Source organism: Trachemys scripta, chromosome 2 (assembly GCF_013100865.1).
Source record: "Trachemys scripta elegans isolate TJP31775 chromosome 2, CAS_Tse_1.0, whole genome shotgun sequence".
Taxonomy (NCBI): Eukaryota; Metazoa; Chordata; order Testudines; family Emydidae; genus Trachemys; species Trachemys scripta.
In genome coordinates this window covers 180665851-180683180 of record NC_048299.1, presented here as the reverse complement: position 1 = coordinate 180683180, position 17330 = coordinate 180665851, and the positions used below count along the sequence as shown (strand labels likewise).

At 44.4% G+C, this 17330-nt stretch overlaps 1 protein-coding gene across 1 annotated transcript in view; it reads right to left on the bottom strand.

Moving 5' to 3' along the window:
- Positions 1 to 226: 226 nt before the first annotated feature.
- Positions 227 to 17330, bottom strand: part of SCGN (secretagogin, EF-hand calcium binding protein) — a 46457-nt gene continuing 29353 nt past the window's right edge. Inside the window, exons 7-11 of the mRNA XM_034762452.1 lie at positions 8093 to 8148; positions 6126 to 6171; positions 5967 to 6026; positions 5347 to 5415; positions 227 to 911 (exon numbers count right to left, since the gene is read on the bottom strand). Of these exons, the coding sequence (XP_034618343.1) occupies positions 783 to 911; positions 5347 to 5415; positions 5967 to 6026; positions 6126 to 6171; positions 8093 to 8148 (360 nt within the window). The 3' untranslated portion in view covers positions 227 to 782. The remainder of the gene's footprint in view (positions 912 to 5346; positions 5416 to 5966; positions 6027 to 6125; positions 6172 to 8092; positions 8149 to 17330) is intronic.

Genomic DNA, 17330 nt, shown 5'->3' with positions numbered 1-17330 from the left:
TTGATCAATTGGTAGGTGTGTGGATATGGACATTGTTTATAAAAAATGCACAGGCCCCACTGGTAATTTCTTCTACTGAACAATGTGAATCTTAACACTTAATGTGCTCTGTATAAATACAGTGAGATGACAGCTAGAATATACATAGTATAGTATGACTATCGAACTGTGATGTATGGCTGTCCATAAATAATGCATAAGCACCAATCTTACTGTATTTCCTTAATTGCGGTTTTTATTCTTGCACAAATAAACTGCAATCCATCCAGTATTATAATGCTGTACGCACAAGTAAAGCACAATGCTCATGTTTAGAAATATAGTGACTTCACATAGAAGGCAGTCATCATAAAAATCAGGCAATGAAAGCAGCTACGGTATGAGAGCACTAATCTTACAATTTTAAGGAAAGACTCATCCTACGCCAAAGAACTGATTGTGGCAGTATTTTATGAAGGAAGTAATGGAACGACATCCCCCATTTTTGATAAACTGTATGTCTGTGGATATGGACATTATTTATAAAAAATACAGAGGCCCCACACGTAATTTCTTCTACTGAACAATGTGAATCTAGTTATTGAATTGAAAGGCCCTTCATGCATTCTCCACTCTGTGGCATCCTGGTGCAAATGCACTTTCATTACAGCAGTGAGGTGCCTATATCTTCCACGTTCAGCACTATCACACAGATTGTTAACACAGCACTGAAAGAGTTCTACCGGCAGCAGCAAGTTCTTACAAAGAAAACATTGCAAACAATAGGTGAAGCGCATTCAAATCTATGGGTTCATTTTAAGCCCAAGACACAAGGCTAATTCAGATTTTTGAATTTTTCCATCCTTGTTCACATCACAGTGATGGAGCAGAATCTGACGGAACTTATCCAGGTCCACACCACTAATGCTGGGCTGGAGACAAAAGAAAGAATCATTGTTGGGAGAGAAAATCTCTCAGTCATTTTTCTAACAACATGTGTCAATGGGAATTGCAGAATGACTGAAGCACATGAAACACATTGAGGGGGGAGATACAAATGAAATGGAGAGAAGGATGAGGGATCTTGTGGCTCTACATAGGTGCAGTGGGTTTAATTAGATTTAAGGGAGTCTAAATAAGGAAGTCTAACATAATTTCTGAATTTGGCCCAGAGCATAAGTGAGTGATAAAAACATAAGAACGGCCATACTGGTCAGACCAAAAGTCCATCTAGCCCAGTATCCTGTCTTCTGACAGTGGCCAATGGCAGGTGCCCCAGAGGGAATGAACAGAACCGGTAATCATCAAGTGATCCATCCCCTGTCATCCATTCCCAGCTTCTGGCAAACAGAGGCTAGGGACACCATCCCTGCCCATCTGGCTAATAGCCATTGATGGACCTATCCTCCATTAATTTATCTAGGTCTTTTTGAACCCTGTTATAGTCTTGGCCTTCACAACATCCTCTGGAGTTCCATAGGTTGACTGTGCATTGTGTGAAGAAATACTTCCTTTGGTTTGTTTTAAACCTGCTGCCTACTAATTTCATTTGGTGGCCCCTAGTTCTTGTGTTATGAGAAGGAGTAAATAACACTTCCTTATTTACTTTCTCTATACCACTCATGATTTTATAGACCTCCATCATATCCCCCCTTAGTCGCCTTTTTTCCAAGCTGAAAAGTCCCAGTCTTACTAATCTCTCCTCATACGGAAACGGTTCGATACCCCTAATCATTTTTGTTGCCCTTTTCTGAACCTTTTCCAATTCCAATATATCTTTTTTGAGATGGGGCGACCACATCTGCATGCAGTATTCCAGGTGTGGGCGTACCTTGGAATTATAGAGAGGCAATATGATATTTTCTTTCTTATTATCTATCTCTTTCTTGATGACTCCCAACATTCTGTTCACTTTTTTGACTGCCACTGCACATTGAGTGGATGATTTCAGAGAACTATCCACAATGACTCCCAGATCTCTTTCTTGAGTGGTAATAGCTAATTTAGACCCCATCATTGTACATCTATAGTTAGGATTATGCTTTCCAATGTGCATTACTTTGCATTCATCAACATTAAATTTCATCTGCCATTTTGTTGCCCAGTCACCCAGTTTTGTGAGATCCTTTTGCAGCTCTTCACAGTCTGCTTGGGACTTAACTATCTTGAGTAGTTTTGTATCATCTGCAAATTTTGCCACCTCACCTTTTTCCAGATCATTTATGAATATGTTAAATAGGACTGGGCCCAGTACAGACCCCTGGGGGATACCACTATTTACCTCTCTCCATTTGTTTCCTATCTTTTAACCAGTTACCAATCCATGAGAAAACCTTCCCTCTTATCCCATGACTGCTTACTTTGCTTAAGAGCCTTTGGTGAGGGACCTTGTCAAAGGCTTTCTGAAAATCTAAATACACTCTATCCACTGGATCCCCCTTGTCCACATGCTTGTTGACCCCCTCAAAGAATTCTAGTAGATTGATGAGGCATGATTTCCCTTTACAAAAACCATGTTGACTATTCCCCAACAAATTATGTTAATCTATGTGTCTGACAATTTTGTTCTTTACTATAGTTTCAACCAGTAGCCCGGTACTGAAGTCAGGCTTACCGACCTGTAATTGCCGGGGTCACCTCTGGAACCCTTTTTAAAAATTAGCATCACATTAGCTATCCTCCAGTAATTTGGTACAGAAGCTGATTTAAATGATAGGTTACAGACTACAGTTATTAGTCCCAGGGCAGGATTAAGGCAGAGACTTTAGGGGCTACACCCCAGGGCCCCGGCTCAAGGGGGACCCTGCAAAAATAAATCACAGGCAATGATCTCCAACTCCGGGCCACTAAAAGTCCCGCGGCACAGCAGGGCTCAGGCAGGCTGCATGCATGCCGTGGCCCACGCCATTCCTGGAAGCGGCCAGCTGCTAGCATGTCTCTGTGGCCCCTGGTGTGGGGAGGGAAGGCAGCTCCGCGCACTGCACCCGCCCCCAGCACTGTCACTGCAGCTCCCATTGGCTGGGAGCAACGGGTGCATCGCTTGTGGGTGCGGGCAGCACACAGAGACATGCTGTCCCCCTTGCCCCCCTGAGGGGACGCAGAGACGTGCTAGCAGCCAGCTGCTACCAGGAGCATCTTGAGGCTATGGCACACAGGCAGGCAGCCTGAGCCTTGCTGCGCCACTGGCCAGGAGCCATCTGTGGTAAGCGCCTCCCAGACAGATCCTACACCTCGCACGCCCTCCCACACCCCAACCCCATGCCCCAGACCAGAATGGCCCCAGTGGTTCATTTACATCCTTTCCCTTGGGTTTACCACATGGGTCAGGAGCTCCCCCAACTCCTGGGAGGGAAGAGAGAGACAGACAGATCCGGCTTCCTTCAATCATCCACCAAAACCCAGCATATGGCTCCAAAAGCCATTCCCACCTCTGGGGGCGACACATAGGACAGGAGTTCTCCAAACTCCAGGGTTGGAAAACACAGAGAGCACCAGGCCAGGCTGGACTTCCCCCCAACCACTCTCAAACAACCTTCCCTTGCTGCCAGCTAATACAGTTAGCCCTGTAGCTCAAGTAGGAGCAGTCTGTGCTGCAGTGCTGAAGGTTCAAACTCTGATGATGATTCTAAACTGGGGTAGCTCTTAGCCGCAGCATATCTCAAATGCAGTTTCACACAGGAAGCCTCTAAGGGTCCATCTGCACAACGAGTCTCAGAGTCCAGGACAACTGACTTGGGCTTGTGGGACTCGTGCTACAGGGCTAAAAATAGCAGTGTAGACATTTGGGCTTGGGCTGGAGCCTGGGCTCCAAGACCCTCCTGCCTTGTCAAGTCTCAGAGCCTGGGCTCCAGCCTGAGCCCAAACATCTACACTGCTATTTTTAGCCCCATAGCATGAACCCAAGTCAGCTGACCTGGGCTCTGAGACTCGCTGCCGTGGGTTTTTTTGCAGTCTAGACATACTGTAAGGTAGCCAAGGTTGAAACTATGTTGGTCAAAATCAAAAGTTCAAATTGCACCTGGAAACTAAATGGAATACAGTGCAGTTATAGTCTCCTGGCTGTGAGAAGCACCAGTAAACAGCAGGGCGTTGCCTGCACTAGCTGGAGAGTCCAGATGATTTTCAGGTGTAGCTCTATGCAGAACACATATGTACTAATTCAATGTGGAGATAGCAAAGACATGGACAATTATGGCCAGGGCCACATCCAAAGAAAAGATTACAACTTTCCTGCCAAGCACAAATGGAAAAAGGAACTCTGAATCTGCGCTACACTTAAGTTTTTCTGGTATAGCTATGTTGGTTAGGAGAGTGAAAAAAAATCACTCCCCTAACTAACACAGACATGTCTGTAAAAGCTCTAGTGTAGATGCAGTTACACCAGAAATAAGTGCTCTCTTTAGCTGGTATAAGCTGTGTCCCCACTACAACAGTTTGACAGGATAGTTATATAGCAAACCCTTTCTAGTGTAGACAAGGTCTTGGCCAGAGTTGCTATCTGCACATCCAATAACACCTGAAGACTTGATTAACACCCCCTCCCCCACCGGACTGTGAACCACAGTAATAAAAGGTGGGTAAAACCTTGTAATTGAAGGAAGTGATGCAATCTCCGCCATTTCCTCTGGTTGTTCCACCCGCCTACTACTATCACCTCAGTCTTACCTGGAGCCAATATCATTTCAAATCACCATTTGAAACATTCTGTGTGACCCAAACAAAATATTTTCATTTTATTGTTTCTGCAAGAAAAACTGAAAAAATTCAGTTTCAGTTTGAAACTAACCACTTTTATCCCCCAGATTTTTTGGTTTGTTCACCAAATCAAAAAATCAATTATTCACTCACTCTACTTATGACTTCACTGGGAACTGAGCATTCAGCTCCTCATAGGATTGGACTCCTTTGCACTCATAATGGAACTGATAAGAAAAGACAGACCCAAGTACTGTCCATGCAAGATTCCCCTCTTTCCCCTTTACCCCTGACAGCTAAATCAGTGCCCTTCAATCATTGAATCCTACATGAATTTGACCAAAGAAAAAAGTGTGTACATGTACCAGTCAGAGACTGAACTTTCAACTAGTGTTTGTTGAACTGCATTGTCTGTCTAATTTAGAACATAAACTATCTTAGGCCTGTATTAAGAAGAAACTGCTGGTCATTTTGAATTATACCAGACTGTGTGTCTGACAGTGTTAGTGTGACATGGACAAATATCCAACAGTGTTCATGTGGAGACCATGAAATTAATTTCTTCTTATGACGAAATTTGATTCCAGATTTTCAAAGGTTTGTGCAAATCAGGAACATATCATTCCTATGAAAAATATGGGAAACAATAAATGCAAAGAATCCTGAAGCCACCTTGACAAGTTCCATCATATCTTTGACAAATCCATCCACTTCTGGACCTTCCAGTTCTCCTGTTTTACTCTGAAAGACAGAGGAAACATTAAAGGCATTTCACCAAGTCAGAAATATAGTAATATTTTCTACCCATCAGGTCCCCCCAAACTCCATGTATTTGTAAAATCCTATCCTCCAAACCAAATTTCTCCTCTCCCCATAAACTGTGATGACATCTTCCCTCAGCTGTTTGTGAGGCTCTTTGGTGACTACCCTACAAGTCCTGTGAAGGCAGGAAATGGCACTGACGTGCCGCTTTCCAAGTGATATAGGACAATTAGGGAATTCAGTCTCTGGTGTGCCCCACTGGTCCTGCAGTCAAAAGAGCTATGAATGGGGTTTTGAAGGTGGCATTCTGGTTGATAGGGTGAGGCATGCATGTGGTGCAAAACTGCTTGACGGACACAGAGCTAAGGCCAGCACTGCTTCTGTGATTCTATAAACACTGCTTCCCCTGAGGAAAGAGACCCCTAACAATACAGCATCACCCAATGCTACATTGCATGGGAATGAATGCGAGTTCAAGTCCAGATGTGCCACTTAAACTGCAGTAGAATAAAACACCCCACAGAACTCACAACATCGTAGTGTGCAAAGATTTTCTCAAAATCATTCTTCCTTTCTTCTTTACTACAAGCCTGAGTGCAGGGGAAAAAATGATAATGGGTTGAGGCTAGGGCTGAGTTATCTCAGCGGAAAAAAGTAGAACAAATTCATTAGAAAATAGTGCTACTTACATCCATTTTAAATTGAAGGAGGAAATTTTCCTGGAGTGCCAAAATCCTAAAAGGAGAGATCTAAATTATGATCCTTTTGGTTATTGTATTAGTTCTACTTGTCCAGAAGGCAAGAAGATTGTAGGTTACAGCGGTCTTAAGAAGGAGATACTTTCCGAGAGATCTGTGGGTGATGTAACCATAAATCCCTCTCTCTTTGTGGGGAGTTGTAGTACGAATCCCATGGCTCACTGTTCTGAAAATGGACTCCTTTATGTTAATGACCCTTACAGACATAGGCACCGACTCCGTGGGTGCTCCAGGGCTGGAGCACCCACAGGGAAAAACTGGTGGGTGCTCTGCACCCACTGGCAACCAAACTCCCCTCCCCCACCCCAGCTGACCTCTACCTCTGCCTCCTCCCCTGAGAATGCCACGTCCCCACTTCTCCCCCTAGCTCCCAGCGCTTGCTGCCACAAAACAGCTGTTTCGCTGCATAATAAGCTGTGGGAGGGAGGAGCAGGAATGTGGCACATTTAGGGAGGAGGTGGGGAAGAGGTGGGGCTGGTGCAGGGATTTGGGGAAGGAGTCCAATAGGAGCAGGGAGGGGGTGGAGTTGGAGCGGGGACTTTGGGGAAGGGGTTGGAATGGAGGCGAGGCGGGTCAGGGAAGGGAGGGGGCGGGTCAGGGGTGGAGTTGGTGTGGTTCTGTGGGGGTTGAGCACCCACCGGCGCCAGAAGAAGTTGGTGCCTATGCTTACAGAACATCTCCAGTGCTAGGACCAGTGGAGGCGGTTAGCCTTAAAAGCAAGAGGTATTGTCCAGTTACTCCTCTGTAACTGGATTGCTGTGCTGAATTAAAGGAAATTCTCTTTCTCTCTTTAAAGTGGAATCAGTGGAATATATATATGAAAAAGAGAGAGAGAGACAGAGAGATCTTCTCATGGATGAATTCCCTGGTTGTGAAAAAAGGACAAAATAATACTGTCTTGAGCACTAACAATGTACAAATTTCCCCTTGAAGCACTATTAAAAGCCCGTCTTTCGAGCAACTATTCCAGCTCTGGGTTTCCCCTGAGCACAGAATGCCAGTCATGTCAAATTGTGCCCTCACTGAGGTTTTGTGATGTGACAAATGACAAATGTTCACTCTGAGCTGGAGGGAATCTACTAAATTCATTTTACTAAGAGTCAGCTAGCATATGTGTTATAAGCAGACCACTTACAGAGTCATATCTAAGAGGAAGCTGGAATAATGGCCTTCCTATGGTATTTTTCATTCTCTCTCTCAATGTGTGTCTCAGAAAGTAAAGTATTAAAGGATTCTGGGTTATTATTCTCAGCTAAATGTTAATGGCAAGTATTAAAGAATTCTGGGGTGCATGGACAAAGGTGAGGTAAAGGCACAACTGAATACACACACACAGACTTTGTAGTGGCCAAGAAGGTGCTTCAAAGGAGGTAACATGGCAGCTGAGGGAAAGTATTAAAAGATTCTGGACTGTGTGTATAGAGGCATAGTCAAGGCATGGCTGAATATATTTTCTCCTCATTAAGAGACAGCTTTAAGTATGCATGTTACAAGGGGGCCACTTTATATATATCTATATGCATAGAGGCGAGGTCAAGGCACCTCTCTATATATATTCAGTAATGCCTTGACTGCACCTCTAGACACACAGTCCAGAACCTTCTAATACTTTCCATCAGCTGCCCTGTTACCTCCTTTGAAGCATCTCTTCAGCCAGTACAAAGTATTCTAGGGCATTTTAGTGAGGGGGAGGCAAATCCTGGCATTCCCTAGAGCTCTAATGCAGCAAGCACGTGGATGCTGTGGTAACGGGACCATGCTGTAGAAACACCTAGACAGCCTGATTTCACTTGAAACGTAGGAAGAATTCAAACTCAGGCCTCCGCAGTATAAACCATCAGCTTGCCCAGGTCTGCCACTAGAAGCTGCTAAACCATAACAGTACCATTAAAAAATACCTTGCCAGGTCATTCAGATCCAATCGTCCATCTTTATTTTTGTCAAAGATCTTCATCTAAAATCAAGAAGACAAAATTGCCATAAAATAGTAACACTGAGATAGCTGGATAAGAAAATATGAACATAGAATGGCCTAGAAAAATTGCACTGCCCTTCCCACTGTAAGGAGAGCAGTGCAGAGGGAATGCAATATTGCCCAAGTCCCCAAGAAGTGTGCTGACTACCCTAGCACACCATCTATACACCTCCTATGGTGCAGCATGCTTCCACCACACCTGATCAGCAATGGGGGGAGGGAGAGGAGAATCACTACTTCTTCATACCAATCCCTTTTGTCACGACCCACAGGTCTCAAACCAGGGCCTGCAAGGTTCATGGGAGCAGCCATGCGCCAACCCTCCACCTGGCAGCCTGCTGGCAATAGCTTACCTGAAACCCATGAAGCCCAGCCCCAGTGTGAGGCTCCGCCCCTGAGGTCCAAGTGGTGGAGTCCCAGAGTGGCTGATGGACCTGCTGGCCCTACGTAAGCTAGCGTCAGGAACAGGAAGCCATCTGAACAACTGGGTTTCATCTTGGTCCAGACTGTGCCCCCTGTGCTTCCTGCTAGCTATACCTGCTCCTGCTTCCCCTGATTGATCTCCTGGCCTTCTGACCAGTGGTGCAAGTAGAAATAATTTCTTGCTGGTACTGCACTCATGGGAGGGACACAAGAGGGGGGCACGTGACCTCCCCACGTGACCCTCCATGTGACTCATCCCTGCCCCAGCCCAGGGCCCCCATGCTCTCCCCATCCACCACCCCCCTTTGTATATACAAACATCAACATGCTTAACTACTCACTTTCCCCCCAAATATGTAGTATTCAGTCTGTTTATATGGAATATGGGAGTTGGGTGAGGAGCCATTTCAGCATATGTATGACTTATTAAAAGACAAATTTTAAATAGAACTGTATCCTAAACTGCTCTATGGTATTGTACCCAAACATTGCATTTCAATGGGGGATTCAACTTCCTTTATAGGAACAGACTCCTGAAACTCTTACCAGTCCACAAAAGTGGTCCATAATCATGCATATAGTCCCATTGTCTTCAGTGGGATTGATCAAATGATTAAGGGTTTACAGGATTAGGTTCCAAATTTGTAAATTGTTCTGGATGAAACTGACAATACCTGAGCTGTCAGATCAGAAGGAGCTTCATTTTAATAAAGGTGGGCAGATGTGTGATAAGTCTTAGCTCCGTTGCTAAGATGTGGAACATATTTACAGCACAGTTCTTTCAGATTCCTGAGGCAGCTGGTTTAAGGCCATCAGTGTCCGGCATTATAATCTTCACTTATAGTTCTCTCACCCACAAAGCTGGACAATGAGACACTTGTTTTCTTTGTTTTGCTGCTCCAGTTCCAGTTAACAAAATGAATGTTAGACTAGTTCGGCTGCAAAGAAGAATTCTATGTACACTGGGGACAACATCTGATTCCCATCAGGCTGCAGAACTGGGCTGACATCAGAATCCAAACATCCTCTGGTCAGTGCAAGCAGAGGCATTCCTCTAATGAATTGGACTTGATGTGATGCAGTATGGATGTCATGGATAATTCATACCAATGGGGAGAAACAGAATCAAAAACATTGTTTAAACACCTTCCCTCCCTCCACCCCCCTTGAGGACTCCTGACCAACGCAACAGCACAATACATATGCTAACAAACTTAAATAAAACCTATGTTTAAGTTTGTTAGCACATGTATTGTGCTGTTAAAGCCATATAAAGAATGAATGCCCTCCCTAGCTGCATTCTGTTCCTTTAAGGAGCAGAGCGCAGCCCCACCCCCTGGAGTGGGGGGCTAGCTCCAAGTCTTCCCGGTACCCCATACCTGCTAAGAATCTCTTGCTGGTACTGCATACAGGAAGGTACCGCTCTACTTGCACTCCTAATTCTGACCCAGCTTGATCTCCTGGCATCTGACTTGTGGTTTTTGACTGCCAGTTTGTCTGTCTTCTGCCTCTGACCTCCCAATATCCCGACCCAGCCAACTCTTGACTCCTGTCTCAAGACTGCGGACTCTGGCTCCGACTTCTAGGTTTGGCCACCTACAACCAAGCCATGACACCTTGCTGGTAGCTAGGAGCATGTAATTCTGCCCATCTAAGGTGCAGGCACCTTCTCCACTTCCTTGTGCACCCAACACACGTGCCAGCCACAATCTGGCCTGTTTTTGTCCAGCCACCAAAAATATGAAATGAAACAAACACATAACACAACTTCTAGCCATTCACACCTGGCACAGAAGTAAATTGTGGCCCTAATAAGTTCTTCACTAAATTAAATACCAGCATCACACTATTGTCTTTGGAAAAATGTTGGCCCATGAGGAACTTTAAAACCCTCCAGTCCTGATTTCATCATTATCCTCATCAGTTGTAATGGTTATGGCACAGCCCAGGGGAAAATGCTTCATTCTGATACACAGAAATGTCAGCATTTTATATTGTCAAAGCTGGTGGGTTTATTTGGAGCAAAGCCTGGCATCAAGAACCACCAGTTTTATTCAGGAATTTCAGATGGACAGTGTCAAGGAGTTAATCCATATAAATATGGTGACATCTTTTGCTTAATGTAGTCAGATTGTTTCCTCCTGGTGACTCACCCCCATATATTTTATTTTATTTTGGAGTTCTTTGCCTGTCTGAAGAATAAATAAGAGGTGATCACTTAAGCCAGGAGAAAAGAGGCTTGATAGATCTTAAACATAAATAATTCATGGCAAAATGGTGTAGAAAAAAAATGATTCCACTTTTTATTGCAAAAATGGTATAACATTTCATCAAGATAGGTTGCTGTTCTCTTTCCCATATTCAGTATTGGGATAACTAGTAACATTTCTTTCATTAAACTTACTCCTTTAATGGTTATAACTCTTCTAAAAATCCAAGTGATTTTATAAGTCCTTGAGAAGGCACATGTGGTCTGTCTCCCCTATTTACACCTTCTATAATAGGCACAGTGTTCAGCAGAGAGCTCAATCCATGTGACACAGAATAGAAAAGGGTGATCTCACAGTACTGCCAGGGAAACCAAGATGCTGTTTCTAAACATCTTCCAGAACTGGGGCAACTATCTCAGAATTCAGTTCAGAGCCTGATACTTACACGGACTCCCAAGAGCTCGTAAGTAGAGAATGTGAGAAGGGGCCAGCATGTCCTGAGAAGCCTCTATATAAATGTTCAGTACTATTGTCAAACACTCCTCCCTGCATATCACTTGAGACACATAGTCTGTGGTAATACTCTTTATAGTATTAGGTTTGGATAAGAACAAATAACAGTATTTTACTGAATGAATTCTTCCAAATACTTTACCCTATATATATTCAGCATAAGGTTTTTAAAGAGTACTCAACATTGGCCCAACTTTATTCCCACCGAAATTAATTAAGAGCAGAGTTAGATCTATGCTGAAAGCTTTTGAAAATTGTGTCACCAATTCAAAGTGATCGGAATGTACAATGGATACATAAATGTCTATTACAGTTTCATTCCTGTTTCATAAAGCCTGTTTTGTGTGCATTCACAGTTTTATAAATGTTAGAACTAAGAATAACCTTGATTTTCTAATTTTCCCTCAACCTGGAGCTGGAAGAACGAGTGAAGCAAGTCTAGTGTGATTGCTCCGAGTGAGATCAGGGAGTAAAAACTTAGCCTTGAACTTTTTATATGCACAAAATTAAGGTTTATTTTGGAAGCATTGTAAATAGTCACTTTCCCCTCTTGCAGTAAATCACTAATGGTAACATTTTAAAAACCCCATTCAAAGTTAATGGGACTTAGTTGCCTAAGTCACTTTTGAAAATAGGACTTAGGTGCTTTTGAAAATGTTACTGTAAGTCTCAGATGACAAATGTGACATGCAATAGTCACAAAAATAATATGAAGAGCCACATGAAGTGAGAGTCACCACATTCTAAAAAATACAGGGCCAAATTCATTCCTGATGTAATTCCACTGCATTCTGCCTCACTGCAAGAGACCAAAATATGCTGAAGACACCTTCCTAATCTTTTCTTTACAAGAAGGAACACTGTGCTTCTCACTGCATTACTAAAATCATTTAACATAGTCAAACTATTTCTAAACTACACCCATGTTCTTTTAGGTATTTCTGTTTCACTGAAATTATTCTTTTACTTTCTACCATATGTTATAAACCTCAGAAATACTCTTGTGCAGAGGTGAAAGTAAACCGGTCCAGTCTGGGGTACTGGCAAGAAAGTGCCGACCGTACTGGCAGGGCCACTGATGGGGGGAGGAAGGGGAGGGCAAAAGGGGTAGCTGCCCCGGGGCCTGGCAATTTAAAAGGGTCCCGGGGCTCCACTGGCTATTTAAAGAGCCCAGGGCTCCCAGCCGATGACACTGCTACCCCGGGGCTCCGATGGTGATTTAAAGGACCTGGGGCTCCCGGCTGCTGCTACCACACCTGGGGGATTTTGGTCCCAGCCCCACCTCTTCCAGGGCCCAGAGCTCCCCCCCGCACCACCTTGCTCAGGACCCCGGCCGGCCTGCGTACCAGTAAGTACCAGTAAGTCATTTAAGTTACTTTCACCCCTGCTCTTGTGTCAGCAAAAATCTCAACCTCTTTCAGGGTCCTTACATTTTTAAATACAGGCCCAATAGCACAATACACTGCGATACATCAAATAGGAAACCCATAGATCTCTTCGGGGGAATTTCAGCCTCCATGACCACTAAATCTTTGGCTTCTCTATGAGATTGAAATAAAGATACTAATTAATACCAATTGTGATGGCAATTTATGTGATAGAGACACGTGACTGTGACCCTAAGAAGTGTATTGAGGCCAATAACTCTTTGTGCATAGGTCAAGCCAAGCCACTACTTTTTCATTCACATGTCTCCTAAAGTCTCCTTGCCTTCCAGGATGCCCTCAAGGAGTACGTAATATAAAACATAACATAATAAAAATAAAAAAACCTCCCTACTGTAGTTATTCCCTCATCTGGGCTTTCCAGTGTGTGTTGTCTACCTTACTTCTGTTTGACTTAGATGACAAGAGCTCTAGAGTAGGAAATGTCTTTTGTGTGTATGTCATCAAATAGTCATGACCTGTGTTCATGACTACTACTATGGGCTAGATTAGAATTGGTGACCTAGGTGTGAAAGGATCCCTGGCCCATTACCATTCTCCTGAGCAGTTTGGTCCCCTCCTAATTTTAATTTGGACCTAAAGTTTAAATTTTATTGACTTTAAATGTGTATTTTCTAACTAATCAGCATCATTTCTTTCCCTTTGCTTCCAGCTCCCCAACCTGCCTCTTTTCTCTAGGCTCTGCCTTTGCCAAACCAAGAAAAACTCTCAGGGGTAGTGCCAGCCTCTTCCTGGGGGTTTGTGTGTGTGTGTGTGTGTCTGATGTGGACTAGACAGAAAATTTCAGGGGCTGCACTTTACATCTTGTGGGCACACATATGGGAGCACTGAAGCTCCCCTGTCCCCAGGCAGGGCCCAGGAAGGGGCTCCGGCCCCTTGCTGCCTCTTCATGGAAAGGGGCCTGGAGCTGACCTGGACTCCAGACCTGCGGCTTGAGGACAGCCCAGCATACCTCACACCACCTGCTGGCTTGCAGCACAGTTCAGCTCAGTGCCTGGCAAGCTTGTTGCTGGTGCCCTCAGACTGCCACATTTTCGGGACTGGACGCCTCACAGCATCTGCTGGCCCCTGCCCAGCCCGCTAACAGCAGCAGTATCCCCTGGGCTCCCAACTCTGCTGCAGCTCCCCGTCCCTGTGCCACCCTTGCGGTGTGCAGTGCCCCGCACCGGGCTGCGCACTACCATTCCACCACATGCCAATCCCCTCCTTGAATGATGCCTGCTTGTCTGGAACTCCTCCCCCATCCACACTTCCTCTCTGTTTGGGGCTTTCCACCCCTTGTCCATGCTCCCGATTTCTCTAACCATGCCCCCCTTCCTCTGTCGGTGTTTTCCCCTCCGCTATGCATCCTTCCCCTGTGATTCTCCTCCCTTATCCAAGCCCCACCTCCCTCCTCTGTGATCCCCCTCCCCTAGGTCACCTTTCCCCATCTGTGATCCCCCTCTCTTATGCACACGCCTCCCAATCTCTCGCCCTGCATGCTGCGCTCCCTCCTCCCATTTGTTGTTATTTCCATGCTCCCACCCCTTGCCTATGCTGGATATGCCACCCTGACTTCTCTGCTGCTGCTGGTGGCAGCACTGCCTTCAGAGCTGGGTGCCAGACTAGCTGCTGCCGCTCTCTCTGCTTTGCCTTCAGAACTGGGTGGCTAGAGAGTGGTGGCCACTACTCCTGGCAAGGCACCCAGCTCTGAAGGCAGTGCCGCTGCCAGCAGGAGCACAGAAGTAAGCGTGGCAAAGCCATACCATACCACCCTTTCTTCAATGGTTGAATTTTGTGCTGGGAGGGGTGGCTACGGGAGGGTTAAGGCAAATTTTGGGGTGGCTATAGCCACTGTAAACCCTTCCCCGATCTCCCTCATCTTTTCAAATTCTACTTTGCCTATTATAGGACCAACATCCTAAATAATATTTCCAAATACATTTAATCTTTTGTCCATTCAGGTCAACAAAGAAAAAGAAAGTCCCACCTGAAGGCCCAGGTTGTATCTTTCTATAATAATGATTTGCACATGAAATATGGAAAACATGTACTCGATATGGAATGGCTTTCAATAAATTAGTTCAGGTACCACATCTACTAAACTAGACATAATCCCATTACTTGGACAACTGTAGCTCATGCACATCTGCAATGTACTGTCTCTGCATGTATTACACATCAAGTGCCTGGGGATACATTTATTAAACTTGCTAATTTCAAGCATGTGTTTGATCTAATCTGATAATTGCATACACACACAAAGCATTACAGCAGGTACACCCCCATATCATGGATCTATTTGTGTACAAACACACATGGGAGGTTTAAATAGTTGTGGGCCTGATTTTCATTTAAACCATGTTGGCAGCATAAAGATGCCTTTCAGTGGAAACAAATGAACTGTACACCCACTTTAAAGTACCTTTACATTGCCAGAGTGGTGTAAAAGAGCATTGTGTAAATGAGAATAAGGCCCAGCAGGTTTAAACAGTATTGCATTTTTATCAAAGCTCAATGAAAAATGGATTGTTGTTTGGGAAAGCTCCTTCAGGAAAGATGCTTCCTGGTGAGGTTTGCAAGTAAGTAGTTGTGCCTGAAGGGTACAGGAGTTATTTGGCCCAATTAGCTCCTGATGGGACCATTGTAGCAGATTGCCTGCTGAGAGAATTGTTTCAAGTGCTAACTGCCAGAGTTCTGCAGATGAGCACGGTCCTGAACTCACTTTACAGACCACTGAGGAAGGTGTCTCAAAAGGGGCGTCAGAAGGGGAGAAGGGAACTTTATGGAATGTAGGCAGCCCTGTAACCAGTTGTCTTTGCCTACTCAGCATCTTGAGGAAGTAATGTTGTTAGCACAGGACTATCGTCATGCTGATCCCATGTGGGCAAATACCTAGGATAGAGTGGCTGATTCAGCACCTGTCCATCCAGGCAAACAGCCTGTGTCTCAAATTCTGAGAGTATACTGCCGGATGCCAGTGAATACATCTCTGTAGTACCCTAGTGGGTTCAGACACATCTGATTCCTTGTGGAAGCAGAAGTTGGTAACTGTAGGTCACCAAGACATCAGTTTTAACCTGCTGGCGGAAATTGATGCTGTCTCTTTATGGCAGAGCCCAGTCTTTGCGTTTACAGTGGTTTTAAATCCACATCCAAACAACCAGCAGTATGTCCCTGTGAACATGCAAATTACCTGGCCGACAGGAAGGAGGAAGCTTTGCCCATTGCTGACAACACAGAGCAAACAGCTGACAGGGTGCTGCTAGAAACATTTACTCCTAATCAGCAGGTAGGTTCCCTTAACCAAGGGAGCTCAAGTCTCAATCCTCCAGAAAGGGGGCCAGGAAGGACTCACCCAGAGGGTGACCCCAAGAGGGGAAGTGGGCTTTTTGCATATGCACAGCCCTGGGGTTCGGAGACAGCTCCATAAGGGGCCTGCCAGTAACTGCATCCTTACCTCACCAAACCCTAAATATCAAAGCTCCAAAGATGTGCTTGGATTAAAAATGTATACAGGACGGAACACTGTAGTAAAAGGAAAGCCAGTACCTATGTACATGCAAGGGTACAGGAAGGAATTAAAGGACACAATGGGCATTGAACAAACCAGACTATCTAAACAGAAGGTATTGTATGACAAGATACTTGTAAACACTCATTTGTGATGAAAACTTTGGTGGTAACGTTAAACCTTGTGGTGAAAAACTTGATGTTAATGTTCAGGAGCTAGTCCTCAGATGTGGCCACAAAGAGGTGCTCCAACTGTGAGTAGTAAACCCTGTGATATGGGGGTTCGCACCCTGAGGCACTAAACAACATATAAAGTGCATAAACATACTGCAGTCAGGATGCATTAGTCATAAAAACAATGGTTTTCACTTCTATATGCCTTCCATCTGATGATCTTATGAACTTCACAGATATGAATGAATTAACTGGGTGTTGTGAAACTAAGTTCTTTTACCTCCATTTTGCAGAGGGAAAAAGGAAGGCAAAGAGAGACTAAATAACTTGCTCAAGATCACACAGGAAGTCTGTGACAGAGCTGACAATAGAAGCAAGCCACATCTCCTGTGCTTTAAGTCTTTCCCCATCAAATTATATGGGGAGAGATTAGGGACAAAAGCCTACCCCTATTAAAGTAAATAGGAGTTTTGTCATTGACTTCTGAGTGGCTTTCACCCTAGATTCTCTCCAACCACTAATTTCCATAGAACAAATACTGTACTTCATAATTAGTTTTTATTCAGGCAAAATCCTGTTTGAATTTTTGGTCTCAGCACTCAGATTGTTATCACACAAAACGAATGCTTTATTCTTTTGTAGGCAAAGATAGTGTTTTTTTGTTTTGTTTTTTTTAAAACATAGTAGGATATTGTGGTGCTCAAATTAAAGCCTTTGGTGAATCTGATGTTATCATCAGGCGGTATTCAAAAAGGAACCACAATAACTTTGCTCTGTATGTGATTATTTCAACAGCCTATGTAACCTGATTTGTAGAAGCACAAACTGGTAATGAGCTTTCCCTGCATGCAGCATTAATACATCAGGACTAACAGCTAAAGTAGTTTTGTGAACTATAGAATGC